Source organism: Humulus lupulus, chromosome 2 (genome assembly GCF_963169125.1).
Source record: "Humulus lupulus chromosome 2, drHumLupu1.1, whole genome shotgun sequence".
NCBI lineage: Eukaryota > Viridiplantae > Streptophyta > Magnoliopsida > Rosales > Cannabaceae > Humulus > Humulus lupulus.
In genome coordinates this window covers 19931862-19954950 of record NC_084794.1, presented here as the reverse complement: position 1 = coordinate 19954950, position 23089 = coordinate 19931862, and the positions used below count along the sequence as shown (strand labels likewise).

The window sequence follows — 23089 nt, the reverse complement described above, 5'->3', positions numbered from 1 at the left end:
TCTTAAGGAATTAATGAAATATATATAATTGATTGGGATGAGACAAAGTCGGGCAGTGATGATAGTCTCGGGCTTAATTCTCAGATTAGGACGATGTCATCAATAGATAACTCTCTTGGGAGAACTAACTTGTTTGAATTTAAATTAGTACTGAAATGTAACAACTCCTCCTACAAACGTGGGGAGATCATATTTAGAATAGTTCTTTTATAAACGTGGGGAGATCATCATATTTAGAATAGTTCAATTACAATTTGCTTATATATTTTGTAAAAAAAAGAATCACAAAAGTTAAATTAATTTACAAATAAGTATACATATTTGTATAAAAAAGAAAAGAAAATGGTAACATTATTGATCATCAGAAGCTATAATGAAGTATACGAGTTTTATTCCTAGTAAAACAAAATTGTATCATCAGAAAAAAAAAATTAAAGATAGATTATTCAAAGATGGCAGAACATTTTAAGATTAGAATCTAGCTAGCTAGTAATTAATAAAGACGTACCTACGCAAGGTGTTGTTGAGAATAACATGTTACTATATTAATACAAATATATATAGTCTCTCATATTAGTACTCATATCTATCGATCATTATTACAAAAAATAATTCAGTTTATAAGTACGTACTCATCATCACACATTATATGGACAAAGCTAACAAATAATCGAAGCCGTTGTTCGTACTAATTAATATATATTAGAGTAGTTGAGATCGATATTTATGAGAAAATAATACTTGGCCTTTGGTCGAAGAGCTAGAAGAGGAGATCATCGTCATCGTCGTCATCATGATCATGTCTGATCGATCGATTCCCCCCAAAAAAAGGTGGTAGATTAGATTTGATATAGGAAAGGACATGTCGTCAAATTTAGGGTTTCCCTGGACATCTTGATTAAAAAAAGTACTACATATATATATATGTGTGTGGATAATAATCAAGCACAAGAGGGTGGAATTTTAGGGACTCCTTGTCGTTGAAGTTCCCCCATCACACTATCCGTTGAGGGAGGTTTTAGGCCCAAAGGAAGTGGCAGCCATGGTTTCGCTAAAACATCTCCGATAGCTGCATCTACACTCTCTTTTGACTGAAATAATAACAATCATATATATCATCATCAATAATTGCTTTATTATTTTCATCATTAGATACTATGATTATAACTATATACGAGAAAACTTTTAGGTAGGGAAATTTTTGTTTTGATGTGGCACCAACAAATTATAATAACCCACCAAACTTTTTTATATGACCTGTTAAACAGTTGCATGTTTATTAGATAGTTTCACCTTTGATTTCAGATTCTAAACTATTCAAATATTTTTTTAAATTTATGAGATACCCACTGTAATTATATAAAAAAAATTAGATTATGTATAAATATTTATACTAATGATATACAGAACACGCTATTATAATTTTTTTGAGATTAACCAGACAAGATGCTATTTGAAAAAAAAAGGAAAAGCAATAATATAGTGTGTTGTTATTTGACATCATGAGTTAGTGATAATCATAATAATTATTAAATTTTAATTTAAATAAGTGAGATCCTTGTATTATATTGAACCAATAAGGATATGTTGGCCTTTAGCAATTCTCAATAATATAACATAATAATTAGAAAGAAAATTATAGCTAGAGAGAGTACTGACCGGGTGAAAGTCGAAAAGAGGGTGCGGGCCAGATTGTCCAGGGTTGAGATTACCAATGCCGGGCTCTACTTTATACATGGCATGGGGTGGTGGGATGCCTGGGACTGTTGGTGTGGCAAATCTCTGCACCATTACAAAACATATACATATGTTACATAATGCTATATCTACATTTCTCTCTTTCAAAAGGAAACCAGGACGATGCTCCTGAAGATAAGGACACTGCGAATGGTGCCAAAAAAAATAAAGTTAACACAGTAAGGAAATGTAGTTACCGGCGTAGCCATTGGTTGTGGAAAGCAAGGGGTTCCTGGGGTTAGTGTACTCGGAACCTAAAACAAAAAACAAAACCAATAGCTAATGAGATCGATGAAAATATATATATATATAACTCAAATGAGACAGTCAAGCATTGTTGAATAGTTACTCGCTGGTGGTGAGAGTGCCAGTAAGAAGGGTCCTGTGGTGGCGGAGGAGGAGGGACCGGCGGCCAGGCTTGCGGCGGAGGATGATGAGAAGGGGAGTGAGGTAAGTGTTTAGGCGGCCACACGTGCATTAGGGATTGGTCAACGGTGGGATGACCCCACACGTGTAAGGGTCTGAAGTGGTGGTGCATGGGTGGTGGTACTAATGGTGGCACTGGTGGTGGTGTCATCGGAGGGAACCCCATGGTTGGTAAAACCGGCCAAGGGCCGACGTCTCTCTTACCGGACACGGCCCCACCGCCGCCGCCACCTGCCGGTCCAAACATTTGCCTCCTCTGGCTCCAGCTTGCTGCCTCGGCCTCACGTGCCAGCAAATGTTTCCGATGCGAACGATATTTCTGTGCACCGCCACATCATCACAAGTATATTATTAATTAGTACTATGTGTATGTACAGTTCTCCTCACTAATTCTAATATTCAGTGTACGTACAACTGTACAAGATTCTCATTTATGTATCTAGGTTTTTATTTAGCAAGGATTTTTTTTTTCAATCGAAATAGTTATCGACGACGCGTGTAAATAGTTGTATAACTATAGAATATTTGACATTTAGCTTTGACTGGAAATATCGAAAATAATGGTGTTGTAACTAATTATTAGAAAGATCAGATTCACGAATTAATATAATATTAGTTCTACTGTAAATCTGAAATTTCAAAAGCTTCTTCAGCTTTTAATTTCCTTCGAGTTTCATACGATATAAACACACACAAATATATAATATTAATTAATTATATATCATATATATATATATAGAAAAGGAAAAGAATTAAAAGAACTGATTTAATAAAATTAAATAATATTTTTATAGTAATTGAAATTTGGGTTTAATTACCTGAAGGTGGCTGGCGATGTTATGTCGAGTGAGACAATCGATTCCCATGAGTTCTAAAATCCGAGAAGGCACTGCCTTATCCACTCCAAGTTGCTCCACTGCCTGTACGAACCTTCTGTGTAATTCTGGTGTCCAATCAACCTATACATATATACACACAATTCAAGGTCACAAATTTATTATAACGCTATGTTCCCTCATCCCAAAAACACACATTCAGACTTGGATATATCTATAAGAATTTTAGGTTATCTATATATATATATATATATTCTAAAATAATCCACTTCTTTTTCTTCTTTCTCTCTCCTTTTTCCCGTGACTAGGCTACTATAATATTTGTAAGACCCATAATTATATATAAGCCATAGATCCGAAAAGGGTTCACATAAAAACTACTTTTAAATCAAAGCTGTGTATCGTGTGCCACCCACGAGCTTCTCAAGCTTGAAAAAAAAATTGAAGAAGTTCTTAATTAACCGAAATGTTTACCAATTTATAATATATTTTACCTTAACTTTTCGCTTCCCTTGAGAGTTATTATTCTTGGACTGAGCCGTAGAGGAAGAGGACTTTTTCCCTCCTCCTTTATCGGCAGCTTCCTTATTAGTATTCGTCGACGCAACATTCCGACCGGTCACCGAACCAGAAAGACTCGAATCCAAACCCGACCCGGAACCTGAAACCTTGTCGTCTTCATTCTCCGTCGTAGTGAATTTGATTTTTTTATCATCTTCCTCTTCCGCACGATGAGTAGTAGTAGAGCTTGTTATAGTGCTATTAATACTAACGCTGTTATCGTCGATATCAGCCGATTTCTCGGCCGACGAGGGAGATGCGTTCACGTCGGAGTTGTAATCCTCGGCTGAGAAATCAGCGAGGATTTCTGAGTCCATCTCCAAGTCCGGCAAAACATCGCCGTCGACATTGATGCCGATGAAAAGGTCGTCGAAATCGATGCAATCGGCAAAGTCCGGGAACCCATCTCCGGCGTTGATCGAGAAGTTGATATTACTGGTCTCCACCGTCTCTCCTCCTTGCTTTTCATCTCGGTAAGTGTCCCTTAACGATGACACAGCAAGCATTCCAATAACCATACACTTCTCTTCTTCTGCTATTATTATTATATCAGTTAATATATTTATAACATGGTCGATATAGATATATAAATATTCATATATAGTAGTGGAAGGTTATTATGTGTTTGATATTTTTGTTTGCGCCGGAGAGATAATATCGATAATCGGAGATTGTTCGGGGAAAGAAGAGAGAAGAGAAGAGTAGTAGTATAAAGAGACAAATGGGTGTTAATATATAATGGGGGTGTTGGTGGTCTTTTTATTTATTTATTTTTTTTAGATTTATTTAGAGAGTAAAAGTGGGACTATAATGGAGAGAATGAATATGAACCACAATTGAGAGTCGAGATCTCTGAGAGATTTGTTTTATGTTTTTGGTTTTGTTTGGGTCTGCCTCTGCATATATAATTTTCCGTGGACGACCTTTTTTTGAAGCTTTGAAAATCATAGAAAGGTCCTCGTGAGCTTGATTTTGAAAATTGAATGATTTTTCTTTTCTTTTTTCTTTGAACTAAAAAGGGGGAGAGAGAAATAAGGTCCCATTAATGTCAGACATCAGTAGGGTTGGATTATTTGAACTGGATTGATATAAAATACATATATATATGTATATTTATACAATTTATATTATTTATAAGTTCATCTTTATCTATTGTACAGTTATATGATAAATAAAATGATTCTTTTAAAAAAAAAATAAAGGAAATGAAAGAAAGTGATACGTATTCAATATTCATGTGGGTGAACCCCAATTGACCTTTGGAATTATCCAAGTGACAGATAATATATATATATATATGTATTTTCTTTATTTTTTGTAATTATCTTTCTTATAATTTGTATGTATAATTAATTATCTTTGTTTTTACGTAAAATAATATACAATTTAGTATCAAGGTCAACTAAAGAAGTAGCTACGCATTTTCGAAGTTATTTCAACTTCATCTTCACAAGATCGATTAAACGAATTAATACTTAGCTTATTAAGGTTTGATTCTAATTTATGGGATAAAAGCTAACTTTACAAATTGTTGTTATAATTCGGAGTCGAGTTCTAATTTCTGTAGCTTTTTATTTGAGTACGTTATTTTTGGTTTTTAAAGGAAAAAAGAAGTAAATAATTAATGAAGTTAGCTGGGAGCATTTAAAGTGATATATATGTATGTATATATATGTTTTCTTAAGGGAGGAGAGAAAATAACATAAAACCAAAAAAGGAATAGAAAGGAAAAAAAAAAAAAAGAGCACGAGCAAATGAAGAAGGGAAAATCCGTACATACATATATTGGAATTTTCTTAGATAGGGAAGATATGTTTTTTATTTTTGAGATTTGGATAAATTATAACATATTTTTTTGTTATGATAATGTACATTATAGTTATAATAGACATTCCGCTAATTTAAAAAAAATTCTAAATAATTTATAGTATCGAAATCAAAGTTGAAACAGTTAATTGCACCGTGTGCCTAATTTTGTTTTTATACGAGTGGAAAACAGTTGAACTCTGATTTCAATACTGTAAAGTATTTGGAATTTCCCAAAAATTGGAGAGATACATACTATAACTATCATGTACGCTGTCATATAAATAAAATTGATTTATAATTTCTCGAAGTACTGAAAATAGATAACGCTTCTACGGTAATGCCCCTATCTAAGAAGCTCCCTATAAATATATATAAATAAATAACATTTTTGCACCATGAACTTTTAACACTACGACACCCCCTAAAATATACGGTCTGTTAAAATTTCTTCACGAACTATTGAAACTATCATATCGTGCCCCCTGTTACTATTTGCATAATAATTAGCATTTTTACTTCCCGAATTTTGACAACTACAAAATTGTACCCCGTTAATTATAAAAATTTAAAATCTATTTTTCTAATTAATTCTTAAAAAATTAAAAAAAAATCAATAGAAGAGTAAAATTATTTAAAATTCATTTTAAATACATTTAAGTTTAAAATATTTTTTTAAAAGAAAAACTAAATTGTTACAAATAAAAAAGACATATTACCTTCTTTTATATTCTTTTTAAATATATTTTTTTAAATTACTTTATATTCTTTCATTTTTTTTCCAATGTTTTTAATTAATTAATTTTTATATATTTATTTTAAAATTTGTAATATTTTTTATATATATTGAATTTTTAAATGATTTTAGGGGGCAAAAATGAAAGAATAGAAAAGTAATTAGAAAAATTAATAAAGAAGAAAAAGAGAATATGTTTTTTTTTAATTGTAACAATTTAGTTTTTTTTTAAAATGTATTTAAAATGAATTTTAAATAATTTTAGTATTTTATTGAATTTTTTAATAATTTTTATATAATTTTTTAAGAACTAATAGAAAAATAGATTTTAAAATTTTTATAATTAAATGACACAATTTGGTAGTTGTCAAAGTTCGTGGTCAAAAATATTAATTATTTTGTGCAAATCATAACAGTGGGCACGATCTGATAGTATCAATAGTTTAAGAGGAAATTTTAACCGAACATATATTGTAGAGGGCACAATCTGATAATGTCAAAAGTTGAAGGAGAAAAAAATACTATTTATTCTATGGAATTCTCCTATAGGGGCTTCACTTTAAGCCCTACCAGTAGGGCTCTCAGTGTTCTTGACCCGTGAATAGTTTTCAACTCGATTTTTTTATGACCGTGTATATTGTAGCTATTTAGAGCATCCTGCAAATTTTCAGAAAATTCTGAATAATTTACTGTACCGAAAACTAAGTTCAAACATATTGCACCCGTGACAAATTTTTTTTATGCTCGTGGAAAACAATATGTTTGAATCTAGTTTTTGATACTGTAAACTATTTGGAATTTTCTGAAAATTTGCAAGATGTTTTAAATAGCTACAATATACACGGTCATAAAAAAAATCGCGCAAAAAACTGTTCACAAGTCGAGAAACACTGAAAGCTCACCGATAAAACTTAAAGTAAAATCCATATAAAAAAAATTGTCAAATATATGTATATAATATATATACTAGATACAAACAACGTGTAATATACACATTTGCTTAGTTTTATTTATAGAATTTATTAATTATTTTTATTAAATTTATATTAATGTCATATAAATTTCAAATAAATATCATATTTTAATTAAATAATTTATTTATTTTTGTTTAAGTTTATGTTTGTTTTAATTTTTGAATTTGGGAGTGACAATTATATATTATATGTTTAATGTAATATTAAATATTATACATGTATTTTAAATTTAAGTTTCTTGCTAGTTTTAAAAAAAAAATCAATTTGTTACTAATTGACAGTAGATTATATTATATATTTAATATGATATTATTCTAATAAGTGAGTTTAAGTTTAATTAAATTTTATTTAAGTTTTTAAAATAATTATCATTGTAAAATATCTCAAAAATATCCTATTTTAATTTATTTAATTATTTATTATTTTAAAATAATTATCATTGTAAAATATCTAAAAAAATATCATATTTTAATTTATTTATTATTTTTAAAAAATTATAATTTATTTTAATTTTTTAATTATTTATTTTATTTTATTTAAGTTTAAACATTTACAAACTACCGTTAAATATAATAATATTCTGTTAAATATAAAAATATTTCGTTAAAATTAACACTAAAAAAAATAAAAAATCGTTAAAACCAAAAATTTCTATTATCTACACACTTATTATATAGAATAGATATTAAAAGGCAGTACTAAAGGCCCTAGGCTGCCATTTATTATTATGGCTGAAATAATTATACATAAATAGAACAAATTTTAACGAAAGCAAAGGACATTGAAAAAAATTGCGCACGGATGTGTGTTCATATTGACAGTGTATATTAAACAAAGATATTAAACGTCATTCATTCCAAAATAAGGATGAAAATGGCGGTACGGCTAGATGTAGGAAATTTTTTATTTACAGCTGTCATGTCTGTTGTTTATTTATTTATTTGTGAATAAATATAATTTTCTACCTTGAACTAATGCCACTTTTGAATAGTGATTTTTGAAGTTTTTCAGCTTGTTAAATTTTTTATCTGATCTATTTATCCATTTTACTGAAATATTTTTGTTAGTTTTAATCCTATATGGCTAGCAAATTGCTTGCGTTATACTTTGACCGTTGATGTTGCAATTTCACGTCAGTGTTATATGTATAATTAAAAATGAGACTTTTTTCTTTCGTAAATATGTATTTTTTTTCTTTTTTACCATCCCCAATTTTTTCTCTCAAGAATACTACCTTATATTTTTAAAAATATGATTTTCAAAGCTTTTTAATTACAAAAATATGGTGTCAAAAAATTAACTAAAAAACAATGATTAGACATCAAGTCATACTAACATATTAAAATAAATAAATTCAAAATATATTTCAACACAACTAAACACTAACACAATAATAGAATAACTATATATAATCGTAAACAACTAAAAAAAACAACACAAAAGAAGAAAAAAAAAAAGTAAATTCTTATTTGGTACTCTGTGTTTTATCAAAATACAAATTTTTGGTACCCTCTGCTTTCGACAATTATCAATCGATACCATCTTTTTGCAAAAATTACATAGTTTGGTACCCTTCGTGTGTTTAAATTTTTAATATTCCCAGATTACACCTCATTTTAATGATTTATTTGATTTTTAATTGTTTTATTATTTTTAATGATTTAAATATATTTTCAGAATTCATAAAATAAAATAAATTTAATTAATTAAAAAGTTCAATAAAAAAATTAAAAAACTAATTGAAATTTTATTAATTAACTTTAAATAAACTTAAATTTGAATTGAATTAATGAAATAAAACTCCTATTTCACCCAATTTCATCATCACCATCTCAGTTTCCCACCATCCCAATTTCATCCTCATTTTAGTGATTTATTTGATTTTCAATTATTTTATTATTTTTGAATGATTTAAATATATTTTTAGAATTCATAAAATAAAATAAAATAAATGTTTAACTAAAAATTTAAAATAATTTTAATAAAAAAATTTAAAATAAATTAAGAACAAACAAAAATTATACTATTACTAATTATAATATTAAAAAAATAATTATAATATTACTAATTAACTTTAAATAAACCTATATTTTAATTTAATTAATGAAAAAAAACTCATATTTCACTCATTCTCACCCTCACCATCTCAGTTCCCCACCCTCCCAATCTTACCCACATTTTTTTGTTTCAAAATTGGATTGATTTTTTAATTAAATTAAAATTTAGGTTTATTTAAAGTTAATTAATAAGATTTTAATTAGTTTTTTATTTTTTAATTCCATTTTTTAATTAAATTTATTTTTAAAACAATTTTGTGTTGAGTTTTATGCCTTTATAAAATAATGTCGGACATGTAACGCGATTTTATATTGTTAATAAAATAATTATAAATTATTTAGTTTGGCAATCGTGTTGCTTGCTTATTTTATTACATGAATATTAGAATAATACAAACATTTATAAAATCCTGAACATATAAATAATTACAATTATAGTGACTAGGTCACAGTAGATTACATTGTAATTATATGTTCAAAAGAACAAGTCCTAAGATTAAGTCAGCGCATTGGATTTTCACTGATCTGGTAATCTACGATATGATACTTACACATTCGGGGTGTGACTCTAATCCAAGACATCGACCAAGTATATAAGATCAGATGTATTATGTTATATTGGAGATTGGACTTGACCGATATTGATTATTGATAAGATAAATAAGTATCGCTATTATCTAATCTAATTATATCACAACATTGACCATATATCTATTCAATCTTAATTCTGAGTGATTAATATTATGTTAATTGTATTATTCAAGTCTTTTGATTTGTTCGTTACCAGCTTATCCTACAGACTAGCTCATACTTACATATTGGAGATTTGGTAGTATAATTGAGTGAGAGTATTTATCATAGACATGAAATTTATAGCTTCTATTAACAAGTGAAACAATGATTTCCTTATAGCTTGGTTCAAGTGTTAAATGATAGAGTATTCATTTCTGTAATTAAGTTTACGGAAATATCATTTACAAAGAACTTAGTGAGAGTTAAGGATAAAATATCAGAGAGATAAAACACTAATTTGCACCTGTCTCATTAGTAGATCATCTATAGAAGATTGAATGACGATTATGGTTATAACAATGGATAACGTATTTACATTTGGTGTAAAGCGCCCTATGAATTCAAGAATGTAATTTTGAGTCTATAGTGGAGTCACAAGGATTTAATAAGATAGTGAGTTTATTTGTTATAAATAAATTCACGGTAACTTATTGGAGCTTGAGTTCATGGATCTATAGTCCCTATGTCATCTCTAATCAAAATGAACCTAGTAGTCTTTCATAATTAATTACAAAAATATCATATTGACTACTTCAATGGAAATAAATAATGTTAAATTATTTATTGATATTTTGTGAGAAAATAAATAGAAGAAACTTTGATTGTTTTATTGCAATGTCTCAAAAAGATAGTATTATAGCCAATTGTGACAATTTTGTTAATATTGATAGATTGATATTAATATTAATAAAATGAATTAAATAAATGTCAAAATTATAATTGGTTAATTTTGACAAATATTTAATTAATTATAATAATTGAATAATTAAATTAAAATGGGAAACTAAAGCTTCTTTTATGTCCTAGCTAATTGCACACATATATATATACTAGAGTTATATAATACATTAAAAAAGATGAATTCGACAAGGTAAAAATTCACTACTAATATTCTATACCTAGCCGCCCACCCTCTCTTAGTTTTCTCTTTATGAATTATCTTCTCATGTGTTGAGACTTGCTCACATAAACACTAGGTTGTTTTATAGAAAGACTTGGAAGACTGTGGTCTTATTTCAAAGCGGTTTGGATTTCTTGCAATACCTAGCATTCAACAAGGACAAGAGGTTAGGGAATCCAAATGATGTAGTCATTGTTCCGCTACACATCTCGTAAGTACTTTAATGGTTTTGTTATTGTATTTACGAATCTCTGTATGAAAATCACATTTATGTATGTATTTATGTTTTCAATTGTATAATTTTGTGTAATATGGAGCATGCATATAGACTTATATAAATGAGATCCTACATTTTGTTTGTTAAAACTATTTTAAAGTTTTAATTAAACATTTATTTTATTTTATGAATTTTGAAAAAATATATAAATCATTAAAACAAGAGGTAATCTCGGATTATTAAAGATTTAAATGTACGGATGGTACCAAACTATGTAGTTTTTGCAAACATGGGGTATCGATTGATAATTATCATATACAAAGGGTACAAGTTTGTATTTCAATCAAACATAGGGTACCAAATGAGTATGGCAAAACTAGAGGTGTTCAAGATTTAACCAATCCAATTCAATTCGCACGATCTAATCCAATCCAATCCGCAAAGTGCAGATATCCACACTTATGCGGATTAGATTGGATTGAAAATTTTAAAATTTGCGCGAATTGGATGTATTTTCAATGTTGAAAGTAACCAATCAAATCCTCACTATATTTATAGAAATATTTTATTAAAAAATATATATACATAAAATAATAGTTTTAAAATTTTGTATATTTGATATAAGTGACAATAGTAATAAAATAACAATTATTTCAAAAAAAGTATCTTAAGTAATACACAAGATTTTAATTTATAAAGTTTATATTTAGTTCTTGCATCAAATTCAAATGTGAATGTTATATTTAATTTTATTATTTGAGTTTTTTTACGTGTAAACACTATATTTTTTTTCTATATAATTTAATTTTGATTACTAATTTTGTTTTTCAAAATGTGAAATTGTAAATATTAGTTAGAAAATAGAAAAATTAATAAATTGTCTTTAATTTTTTTTCCAAAAAATTCACCGATCAAATGTAACCAATCCAATTTACGTTTTTGTGCGGAGTTGATTGGATTGATTTTGAACAAGAGTGCAGATTTGATTGGATCCAAAATATGAAATATGCACAATGCATATTGGATTGGTTATGACCAAAATGGTGTAGATTGGAAAATATAAAAAATATAAAAATGTAAAATTTATCCGTAAAAATATAACTTTTACATCTTTTCCCCCAATCGATGGAGAAGATGTAATAACCATCGTGGGGGACCACACATTGCAGGGTCGGGCAAAAACGCCCAAAAGAGTTTTGTCCAAGATCTCTGAATGGGGGATGGATCTCCCTATGTGCTTGAACCGCGAGATCTGAAACAATAGAAAGTTGAATCCCAACCTATCACTTTCACTGAAAAAGACGCTTTGCACGTCCAATTTCCTCATAATGACCCTCTGGTCATAAGCTTCAACCTCACCAATAAGAGGGTGCATTGAATCCTGATTGATAACAAGAGCTCAATCAACATCCTCTATAAAACGACCTTGGAAAAGATGGGTATGTCTGTTCGAGACCTTAAAGCCTGTGCAACAACATTTTATGGACTCTCTGGAAAGGGAATTGCCAGTACAGGGGTTATTGAGCTCCCAGTGACCTTGGGAGAATATCCGGTCTCGATAACTAAGATGTTGGAGTTCATCGTAGTAGACACCCCGTCGGCCTACAATGTACTGCTCGGGAGACCAGCCCTGATTGGCTAGGGGCAGTCACATCTATTAGGCATTTGGCTATAAAATTCCCAACTCCCAAGGTATTGGGACACTAAAGGGAGATTAATTTGAAACCTAAAAATGCTCACTACAAAAAACAGGACTTTTGCCGGCAAAACCCAGGCAGTTTTTGCCGAAGCAATTTTGCGCCGGCAAAGGACTGCGACGTACCCCCGTCGCTAATTTCACTTTTGCCGACGCAAATGTAATGCGCCGGCAATGGTATCTTTTGGTGACGAAAAAATACGCCGGGAAAAATAAGGATGCGCTGGCAAAATTTTTTGTCACATTGTTGTGGAAAACACTTTTAGCGACACAAACATGCGCCGCCAAAAGTTGCCTCTTTTAGTGGCGCATTTTTGCGCCAGAAAAGGTGTATATATATAGTGAGTATTGAAACTTTTGTCGACGTAATTTTGCGCCGGTAAAATTATTTTTTAAATAATATTTTTGATTAAATTACTAATTTTATTTTCAATATATTAATATTAATGAATAATTTTTTATTTTAATATATTAATAATTATTTAATTTTTTAGTATTATTATTTAATTAGAAATAAAATTAAAATTAAAATTTTATAAATAAAAAAAAATTACAACTATAAATATTTATTGTCTCCACCAAACATGAAAATATAAAAGTAGTTTAGTAAAATAAATGTCTCATAAATTAAACTTTAAATAAATAAAAAAGTTCTACAAATGAGTACTGCCCGCCTCATCATCCCCGCTCCCATCAGCATCATCGTCCTCGTCCAGAACTGGTCTGGTAAGTCAACTGTAAAACCTGGAGCCAATTCACCAACCTGCTTCAACAAAGCACTGAGCAGGAGATCTTGACGCCGTTGACGACTCTCAAGTTTGGTATTATGCTTTTTTAGGTTATGATTTTCTAGCATAATGTCCTCAGTTCGCTGCAAAAGGCTGTCCATTTCAAGTGGCAATTGCCCGGACATTTGAGAAGTTGACGAAGATGCTACCCTCTTTGCGCCAATTGCCTTCAACCTAGGCAACCCCCCAAACCCTTTCTTATAACGCGAGCGGGGTCCAAGGACATCCGTGACAATATCCATATCAGGCGGGAACTGACCGTCGACATTATCGCCGACACAAGAAGCAGCAGATGAAACAGGGGCCGTAGTCTGCGATACTCGACGCTTGGTCATCTCAGTCTGCACAATAAAAAACATGTATCTCGAATTCCAATATAACATTATTTGAAAACCTAACTTATAAATTTTTAATATAACAACATATAAAATATAACTTTATTATCTATCTGCCAACATCCTATCATTAATGACTCCAGACCAGTAATTGAAAAAGAATGTAATTAATTTTGTTCCCGTATCAGGGAGCAAGTGGGCTAAAGTAAATTTGGTCATGAAAATCCATATCTAAATCAAAATCATGAAGATGTTGTTGATATATACAGTAAGTGCAGTTAATTCCATTAATGGGGAATTTACGTCTCTAAACATATACATCAACTATAGTTGCATGTTTTTTATTTAGATATGGATTTTCATGACCGAATTTACTTTAGCCCACAAGCTCCTTGATACGGGGACAACATTAGTTACATTCTTTTTTTTATCTTAGTCCACAATCATTAATCATAAAAATATTGGCACATAGATTATAAAGATTTCATTGTTAAAAATTTAATTAATAATTAATAAATAATTACTAATTGACAACAACCAATTAATAATTAATATTTATTAATTATTTACTAAACTTTTTAAAGTTAAATGATCATAAATTAGTTAAGGTTATGCAACTTACATGTTTTGTCGCCGCTGCATCACTAATCCACTTATCATTCTTCTTGTGGAGGTGCTCGAATGTGTCGATCATGCTCGGGAGCTCGCCAGTAGATGGGTCCATCTAAAAAAGCAAATTATTTAAACATTGTGACATTTATAATATTTTCGTAAATGTAAGGATATAGGTTATTATAATTTACGTGATCATAAACATGGGCAACGATGGATTTGGAACCGTGTCCTCCTGGTATGGTCATTTTTGCTCGAGCTTCTTTATTTTTCTTCGATATACGCTTCAATTAGAAAACAGTACTCATTAATCTAGATTGTAATTTTATAATTAAAAATTAATGTAAAATCTACGGCATTCCTGGTGAGAATCAGAAGCCCAAAAATCACATAGAATTGCCCAATCAGAAGAAGTAATCAACACAAAAGGTTTTGACTTTGCTCTCTCATTGTCCACCTCTCCTCCAACATCTACCCAGTGTTTCTTCATCGTGTGGCGCCAATCAGTCAGATGTTTTTGCATTTGTCTTATGATTGGTAATTTTTTCAATTACAAAACATCTAATATTAATGTTAAAATTAATTATTATGATTGGTAATTTTATTTTATTTAAATTATAGTTAAAAATTATTTTTTTGATGAATTTTTAATTATACTTAAATTTTTATTTAATTAATTATTAAACTTTTATTAATTTTACTAACTCTAACAAAATTTGGGCAGGATAACGACAATATTTCAAACTATCCCAAAAATTGAAAAACCTACAAATTAAACACATATATACCCAGAATATTCCCAGATCATACAAAACATATATATACATTAACAAATACATCAATTTACATATATAAAAATATTTAACCACAAAAAAACATATACCAAAACCGATTTTTTTATTAATACAAAAAAAATTATTAAATACATATTTACAAAAATATCACATTTAATATAAAACAATTTAAAAATATAAACATACATTATTAATCTGGTTTTTTTAAGTTCATACTTGAACTAAAATACATATATCGCAAAATACAATATAATAAATATTAACAAGAAAAATTAAACAAATACATATAACACATTAAAATAAAATAAAAATACATATTCAAATCTGTTTTTTAAATTTTACAAAAAAAATTAATAAATACAAAAAACATATATTATAAAAGTAACTTAAATATAGTTGTTATTAAGAGAAACAAATACATATAAAGCATTAAAATAAAAATTAATGTTAACGACTATATTTTTTGTAATTAATGTTAATTTTCCTAAGACTAACAAAATTTGGGCAGCATATGTAGAGTCCCAGAATTTACTTAGCTAGTTAGATAGTAGTAGTAGTAGTAGTAGTAATAGCTAGTATTAGTTATAATATGTTTATTACTGTGGATTTTGGTTCAAGCCGGGACTTAGTTGGAAACTCCTAGCAATAGTTATGGATTTTATAAGTTTAACTTATAGTTTAAGAATATTAATTATAACATAAGGTTTGATTAATATTGTTGGTTATTAATATGATGATTATTATAACCTAAGGTTTAGATAGAGCCAATAGGATTATGACACTTGTCATATGCATGATTATTAATGAGTCATTATTTTAATAAGGGAAATATAAGACTTAGTCTTCACCAGAATCTGTTAGGAGCATGATATTTATTTAGATATTCAGATATTTAGACTCACAATTTTATTTATTTGTGATTTAGATAATTAAATAGATTTTTCGTAACTTTAGGGTACTGTAACTTCCGACCTATTTTTGACCCAGTTAGGTTATGAATTTCGAAAAATATTATTTCTAAAAAGTTGTAGATAATTTAATTAGATTTCTAACGATATAAAGATATTCTAAATCAGAGTCCTACAGCTCCAGATATGTTGATTTTACTGTAGGTTAGTTTAGAGTTACGGGATTTAGAAAGTTAGAAGATTTTTATTCCTTAGGATTCTATTTTAAATTTGAATTTAAATTTGGATTATAATTAGAAGATTTTTATTCCTTAGGATTCTATTTTAAATTTAAATTTAAATTTGGATTATAATTAGAAGATTTTTATTCCTAGAACTCTATAAATAGGACCTAGCACCAAGCATTTTTCATTCATTCATCAAGCTAAGTTCAGAGGCTGCAAGTTGCTAGGTTATTGTGAGAGTGTAAACACTTGGGTTGGGGATTATAAGCTTAATCATTTTTAAGCTTACCAAACACTTGGGAAGTAAGGTTTATAACACATTTCGGTTCAAGGTTTAGATTGGTCATAAAGCATTCAAGGTATTCCAAAACTCTAGTTCATTTGGTATTATTTTCTTCAAGTTCTTATAGTTTTCTACTCAGCCCTTAACTTTATTCTTTATTCTTGGATAGGAAATCTAAGTTCTTGAACATAAGGTTTTTGGTAAGTATATTCTTAATGGTATAGTTCTTCCATTATCATTCTCTTTAGTATACTCACCCTTCCATTTATGGTTTTTAGGAGTGTTCCAAAGTCCCAAAACTGTTCTCATATCCCGTTATTTTTGGTAAGGATAATAGGCTAGATCTTGTATGTTTGTATGTTATGTTTTTATATGTTATGTTATGATTTACCCTACCTCAAATATTAGACAGGGGACGTAGATGGGTTATCATACACTACATGCGATCTAACCTACCTCAAATATTAGACAGGGGACGTAGATGGTTTATCACATGTCATAATGGCCATTATTAGTATAGTCTTAAATAGTATATGTTATGATATGTCTTTAGCATATGTTATGATATGATTTTATGTGTATGTTTATGTGGTTAGTAGTTTTTCCTTGCTGGGCACTAGGCTCATTCCTTTATGTTTATATGTGCAGGAAAATAATTATGGTGGCGGAAAGATTCTTGGCAACTTGAGGATGTGTATTGAGGCAGGGATGGAATCGGTGGATTGCGCGTTCGATTCGAGGATGAAGTTTTTAAGTCTTTTAGTTATGATTTCTATGAATTATTTTTCCGCACTTAATTTTGTAACTAATTTATTTAAGTTATGTTTTGTTTTCAAAACAATGGGATCCCATATCCTAAATGAATTTTTATGTATTTAACCTTTACTTTACAATTTTTAAATGAAGTTATGGTTATTTCATATGTACGTTTTCTTAAGATTAGTATAGTAGTCATTAATGGTCCAAAGTCTATAATAGTTGGGTCGTTACAGCATAACAATTATATTTTAAACTATCCCAAAATTTTATAAAACTTGCAAACTACACACAAAAATATACATAATATTACTAGATCAATATATAGAATATTCCAAGAGCATGCACAACATAAACGCATATTTACTTAAAATTTCTAAAATATTTTAAAATTTGATTTTTAATTGCTAAAATTCAATCTTATTATAATACCAAATCTAATCTCATAATCTTAAGATTAATCGAATACTAATTAAATTAATTTCTAATTATGAGATTATATTAGATCATCTAATGTAATGATTTTTACTATACTATCATGTACAACATAAAATTTGATTTTTTCTTGTACCTCTTTTTCTAAAATTTAGAACAGAAAATAAAAATAAAATATAAACAAAAAACAAAAATTAAATCATATATAAACAGAAATAAATAAATAAATAAAATACAAAACAAAAAAAACATAAATATAAATATAACCATATACATTTTTCGGTTTAAATATATATTAGTTTAAATATATAATATATATATCAGTTTATATATAATATATATATCAGTTTATATATATAATATATAACATATATAAATATATATATATTGGTATATACCTGTGCAGCGTGGTGGTCCGGTCGTGGCGCGGTGGTTCGGTCGACAAGGTAGTTCGGTGGTGGCGGAGTGGTCCCGTCGGTGGCAGCGTGCTAAAACTGAGAAAAAAAAATGAAATGAGAAGAAGATTTATGGGCAAAACAAACAAAAATATAAAATAACTTACCCTTGAGAGAGATGGGGCCATTGAAGAAGAGAGGGTCTGAAAAAAAAATGAGAGAAGAGAGGGAAGAAATGAGAGAAACTAAAAAAAAAAATTGACAAGAAGACTCGGGCGGCTGTGATATAATGTTATGACTTTTGCCGGCGCGTTTCGTTGCGCTGGCAAAAGTCAAAAATTGCGTCGGCAAAAGTGTATCAGAGAAACCCTAGTTCTAAACGATGCCGTTTTAATAAGCATACTTTTGCTGGCGCAATTTTTGACTTTTGCCGGCGCAACGAAACGCGTCGGCAAAAGTCTGGCTACCTACCTCATTGAAAACGTGCACATCATTAAATCCACGTTCACTTTTGCCGACGCAATTCACCAAATATGCCGGTGAAAGTCATTTTTGCCGGCGCAATTCCAAATTGCGCCGGCAAAAATGCCGTTTCTTGTAGTGGCTATAGATTCTTGATGAGGGGAAAAGGCCAAACTAGTGCGCATGCTCTAGTAATCATTAAGGAAATGGACGAAGTGATGTATGAGGTCTAAGAAGAGGTTGACCCAAGGGTAGAAGAAGACAAGTGAAATCTCGGTCCAATCGAAGAGTTTGAAGACATTCAACATGATGAAAAGAACACTACCAAGGTGGTGAAGATTAGCAAGAACCTCCCAAAGGACGCAAAATAGCAGTTAATTCGCTTCTTGAGGGAAAATCAGGATGTATTCGCATGGTCGCACTCATATATGATTGAGATCAGTCCCAATATTATAAGCCATGTGTTAAACATTGACGAAAACTTACCTCCAAAATAGCATAAGAGAATACTCCTCGACAACGAGAGAAAGAAAGCCTTAAAAGAGGAGGTCGAAAGATTAAAAGCAAATCCATTTATTTGAGATGCTTTCTACCCAGAATGGAATGCCAACCCAATATTGGTATCAAAACCCAATGACAGCTGGCGAACTTGCATCGACTATTTGGATCTCAACAAAGCATGTCCAAAAGACTGTTTCCCTCTACCTCGAATTGACCAGCTCGTGGATGCAACCTCGGGTCATGACATCATGTCATTCATGGACGCATATTCTAGATATAACCAGATAGCCACGCATGCACCCGACCAGGATCATATGAGCTTCGATATAAAGGGATGTATTGTTACAACGCGATGCCCTTTGGGCTAAAAAATGCTGAGGCTACATATCAAAGACTGATAAATAGAATGTTTGCCGAACAAATAGGAAACAACTTGGAAGTGTATGTGGACGATATGCTGGTCAAGTCCAAGCACAATAGTAACCATGTTGATGACCTCGCAGAGTGCTTCGCGATACTTCGAAAGTACAACATGAGACTTGTAACGACCCAAAATCACTAATAAGGCTTAAGGGCCTTGATTACCGTGTTGGGTGGGCATAATTAGTTTATGTGTGATTTAAATGATTAAATGCATGATTATGCGATAAGCATGATTACATGATTATATGGTTATGTGAAATGCATGTTTATGAGTATTAATATGCATGTGGGCCCTATTTAGCTTATAGGGGCATATTTGTAATTTTGGCCCTGTTGTGGGCATAAATGTGATTGTTTGTGGTAAATTGTTGATACCGCATTATTATGTGAATATATTTGCAGCATCTGGCTCGAGACAGTCCTAGTGAGCGGTTTGGCGAAATAGTCACGGCAAGGGTTTATACTTGGCTCGGGGGAGCTTGGGTTATTTTTGGGAACTTAGATATTATATTGGAGATTATTAGACATTGGGTAAATACTTGGTAATTAATTGGATGACGTGATTTAAGTGGTAAATATTAGAAACACTCGAGGAATTAGTGGGAACTGGGAGCAAAATAACTAAAATGCCCTTTAGACACCTTAGAAGGATTGGGATGGTTGCAGGGGTAATTAAGTCATTAGGCAACTTAGAGATAAACTCAGAAAAGAAAGACTCACCTAAGTCTAAGTAGAAGTAAGTAGAATTCTTCATCCTATTCTCTCTCCACACTCACGATTTCTCCCTTCTCTCTCTTCCTTGGGTTTAAGCTGAAAATCTTTGAGGGAATAGAAGAAATTGAAGGGAAGGAGGGCTGGAATTATTGGAGAAGCTTGAAGGTTTAAAGCTGGGATTATACTGAGGTTTTGCTGGGGATTTTGGGCTGCAATAGGAGGTAAAATTCTGACAGAATTCTTTGGTTTGCTGGGTTTAAGTAAGAAGATTGAGGTATGCATAAGTGTACGAATTAGTCTGGGTATTGAGTAGGAATTTCAGTGAGTATTACTGTGATTATTATGTTTGAATTGAAGTGTGATTTCTGTGTTAATTATTGAGAATTATTGGATGAAAATGAGTGTGTATGGGTCTAAATTCCTAGGGGATTGGTGATGAATTGGGCAGGTTTTGAGGAAAATTATGGGCAAACTTAAGTGTTCTTGGCTGGGAGAAGGAGAAGAAAACCTAGGTTTTCTCTGGGTTCGCAGGGCGCGCCGCGACCCAGCCTGGGGGCGTTGCAGCGCGTGTGGCCCTTCTAGCCTAAAGAGCTCTCTAACTAGGGGGAGTGTCGCGACTTGCTTGGCCAAGTCGCTACTCGCCTCCCCTTTGGCTTGGGAGTTTGCTCTCTGACTTGAGGCAAGTCGGGAGTTGCTGAGCCAAGTCGCGACTCGCCTGGGAAGTTTGGTCTTGGAAGTATTTCAAGTATTGTTAGGGCTTGGGGGTTCGAACCTAGGTGCTTGGGACAATTTCTACTACCCGGTTTAGTACAAATTGAGGTCCCGGAAGCTAGTTTTGTTCCTTAGGTATTTTATTTCTGATTGGAAGTTGATATATATCAATGACCCTTGTGACTAGGTTTATCGCCAAGGCTCGAGGCTAAGGACTGTGCTCAGAACCAGTTCGCCTTCTCCACTCGGAATCAAAGGTAAGAAAACTGCACCCGTGTATGTGGCTGTGTTGGGACTAAGGTTCCCCATATTTGTATACAATGTTGTATGATTGTGTTATGCCATGTGAGCATGAAATAAATGGCTTAAGAGTGCCGGAATTGATATTTGCAATCAGGACGTGACTCGGTCATTGGTAGCTGAGGTTAACTATATAATCACTGAGCTCGGCCTAAGTGAGCTGGAGTCAGTGGGATAAACAGAGGGTGCGGCCTAAGGGCGTCGACCCTAGGTATTGTATGATGTGTTTACTGTTGTGAATCTGATGATTATGGCATGTTGATTATCTGGATGATAGATTGTTGATTTGTTGATTGATATAACTAATTATGTGAACGCTATGGTTTGCTGAGTATCTGGTTAATGTTTTGGTAAATTATTTGATTACTGCTATTGGTTATGCTCTGTATTATGGTTTTCTTACTGGGCCTCGACTCACGGGTGCTACGTGGTGCAGGTAAAGGTAGGGGTAAGCTGGACCAACCCTGAATTGGAGAGCTCTGGGGGTGGACTGTACATAGTCGGCTGCTCGGCCGCCACGGCCGAGGGATGGTACAGGGATAGGAGAACCTAAAATTCCTATTATGCCATTAGAGTGGCTTATGGTTGTACATAACCTTTGAAATTTTGTAAACTGTTCTTTAACCCTGTTTTTGGGATCCCGTGTATCGAACGTTTATTTAAATGAAATTTATCTTTTATGACAAAAATATTTTAACCCTAGTTCGATTATGGTTTTAGTGTCATATTTTTTAACTAAATGACTTGATTAGCAAGTCTTGCACCTTTTTAAACACACAGTGTAACGGTCTTGGTTATCTAGGGCGTTACAAGACTCAACCCACAAAAGTGCTCATTTGGAGTATCTTCGGGAAAGTTTCTCGAATTTATAGTGAACTGTAACGCCCTGGATAGCCAAGACCGTTACACTGTGTGTTTATAAAGGTACAAGACTTGCTAGTCAAGTCGTTTAGTTAGAAATGTGTTATTGAAACTGTAGTTGAACTAGGGTTAAAAGATTTTGGCCACAAAAGCTACATTTTATATAATCAATTATTCCTTTACATGGGATCCCAGAAGTAATAATGTTAAAAGACAATTTACAAAATTTCAAGACAAAAGTACAGCCACTAGCCACTCTAAGGGAAAAACAGACATTTAGGCTTTTCCCATCCTGTACCACTCCTCGGCCATGGCGGCCGATCAGCTGACTATGTACATTCAGCCCCAAAGCTCAACATCTCAGGACTGGTCCACTTTGCCCTTGCCTTTACCTGCACCACGTAGCACCCGTGAGCCAAGGCCCAGCAAGAAAACACAATAACAGAGCATAATCATCAAACAAACAATCAGATAACTTATATGGTATAATCATATACTCAACAATCCAAATATTCACAATAACCAAGTATTCATCTTACCAAGTTCATCATTTCACATTAATAACCAATTCACATATGATAACTAGGGTCAACGCCCTTAGGTCGCACCCTCTATTTATCCCACTGACTCTGGCCCGCTTAAACCGAGCTCAGTGAATATCAAGCTGTCCTTAGCTACCAGTGGCTGAGCCGCGCCCTGTGCGCAAATATTGATTCCAACACTCTTAGGCCATTTATCACATGTCCCATGGCATAATACCATCTATGACATCATTGCAGATATAGGGAGCACTTAGTCCCAACATAATCACATATCCGGGTGCAGTTTTCTTACCTTTGGATTTCGGT

At 31.4% G+C, this 23089-nt stretch overlaps 1 protein-coding gene across 1 annotated transcript; it reads right to left on the bottom strand.

Annotated features, from left to right (window-relative positions):
• Positions 1–520: 520 nt before the first annotated feature.
• LOC133817433 (transcription activator GLK1-like) lies at positions 521–4306 on the bottom strand. Its single transcript, XM_062249948.1, has 6 exons — positions 3494–4306; positions 2982–3122; positions 2087–2482; positions 1935–1991; positions 1660–1782; positions 521–1091 (listed from the first exon to the last, which is right to left on the bottom strand). The coding sequence occupies exons 1-6, from the start codon at positions 4076–4078 to the stop codon at positions 942–944; spliced, it is 1452 nt and encodes a 483-aa protein (XP_062105932.1). The 5' UTR covers positions 4079–4306; the 3' UTR covers positions 521–941.
• Between the last annotated feature and the right edge of the window lie 18783 nt (positions 4307–23089).